This window comes from Oratosquilla oratoria, chromosome 27 (genome assembly GCF_046742065.1).
Source record: "Oratosquilla oratoria isolate Oo_2021 chromosome 27, ASM4674206v1, whole genome shotgun sequence".
Taxonomy (NCBI): domain Eukaryota; kingdom Metazoa; phylum Arthropoda; class Malacostraca; order Stomatopoda; family Squillidae; genus Oratosquilla; species Oratosquilla oratoria.
The window spans coordinates 21,270,855-21,272,053 of NC_134803.1; the positions used below are offsets into that span (position 1 = coordinate 21,270,855).

The 1,199-nt window shown below is 37.9% G+C and overlaps 1 protein-coding gene across 1 annotated transcript; it reads right to left on the reverse strand.

Annotated features, from left to right (window-relative positions):
• Positions 1 to 416: 416 nt before the first annotated feature.
• On the reverse strand, positions 417 to 821 carry LOC143039773 (uncharacterized). Its single transcript, XM_076210016.1, has one exon. The coding sequence runs from the start codon at positions 819 to 821 to the stop codon at positions 417 to 419; it is 405 nt and encodes a 134-aa protein (XP_076066131.1).
• Positions 822 to 1,199: the final 378 nt, after the last annotated feature.

Below are 1,199 nucleotides of genomic sequence, written 5' to 3' on the forward strand. Positions count from 1 at the left end.
GCTTTGAACAGGCCAGTCCATCACATAAAGTTCTTCTTTAGTAAAGAATGATTTGACCTTCTTACAAGTGTGGCAAGGAGCATTATCTTGCATGAATATGGGACATTGAACCCTTGAAGATCTCAAATATGGGAGGGCATGCTGTCGAAGAATCTGTTTATACACCTCTCCGTTGATCTTCCCATGCAAGCGAACAAGAGGGCCAGTACCAGCAGCAGAGATGATCCCCCACACCATCACACTTCCTCCGCCGTGTTTGACAGTTTTCTTCACACATTTAACGGACAATCTTTCGCCAGTCGTTCGTCGGACATAATTCCTGCCATCTGAACCAAGTAAATTAAACTTAGATTCATCACTGAAGTAAACGCTTGACCACTGATCTTCCGTCCAGACAACATCTTCAATACAAAACTTCAGGCTGGCTTTTTGTTTTTCTTGGATATCAATGGTTTGGATGCAGGGACTCGGGCATTCAAACCTGCACTTACTAATCTCCGAGACACTGTTTTACGTGACACATCGCAGTCATAAGATGCATTTAACTCACGGGATATCTCTGCAGCGCTCTTGAATCTATCCTTCCGTGACAACCTTACCATAAGACGGTCCTGCTTAACTGAGGTTTTGCGTGGTCTACCAGTTTTAGGTGCTGAAATGATTGATCCTCTTGATTTATATTGAGCTACAATACGTTGCACCACACTCACAGACCTTCCTATCCTCTCTGCTATGACTCCATTTGAATGTCCATCTTTGTGAAGATCAACAATCCTCTGTTTATCTTGAGAAGACACCGGACGTCGTTTATCAGCAGCCATGTTTACAAGTTTGAGGTTCCAATATTTTAAACGCTAATTTTATGTTGCGGTTCTGATTTGACAGTCTTGTAAAGCATAGAAAGTCCTTTTTTCTAAGATACCCTTAACTTTTGACCGCAAGAAATTACACACTCTTTTCTTTATTAATTACTAACTTTCTTTGTATCAGTTGCATAAGCTTCAATTTCCAAGAAATATAGATATAATGTATATCTAATTGTATACAAAATATAAAGTTCTTGTGTAGGGTATTAATTTCAATATATGCATTTGAATACATATGCTTTCACTTACCCTTATATTTTGGCCGCTACTGTATATATAGGTATATATACAGTATATGTATATATATATATATATATATATAATATATATATA

Coding starts and splice junctions, on each gene's coding strand:
- LOC143039773 (XM_076210016.1), bottom strand. CDS start 821: ATGGCTGCTGATAAACGACGTCCGGTGTCTTCTCAAGATAAACAGAGG.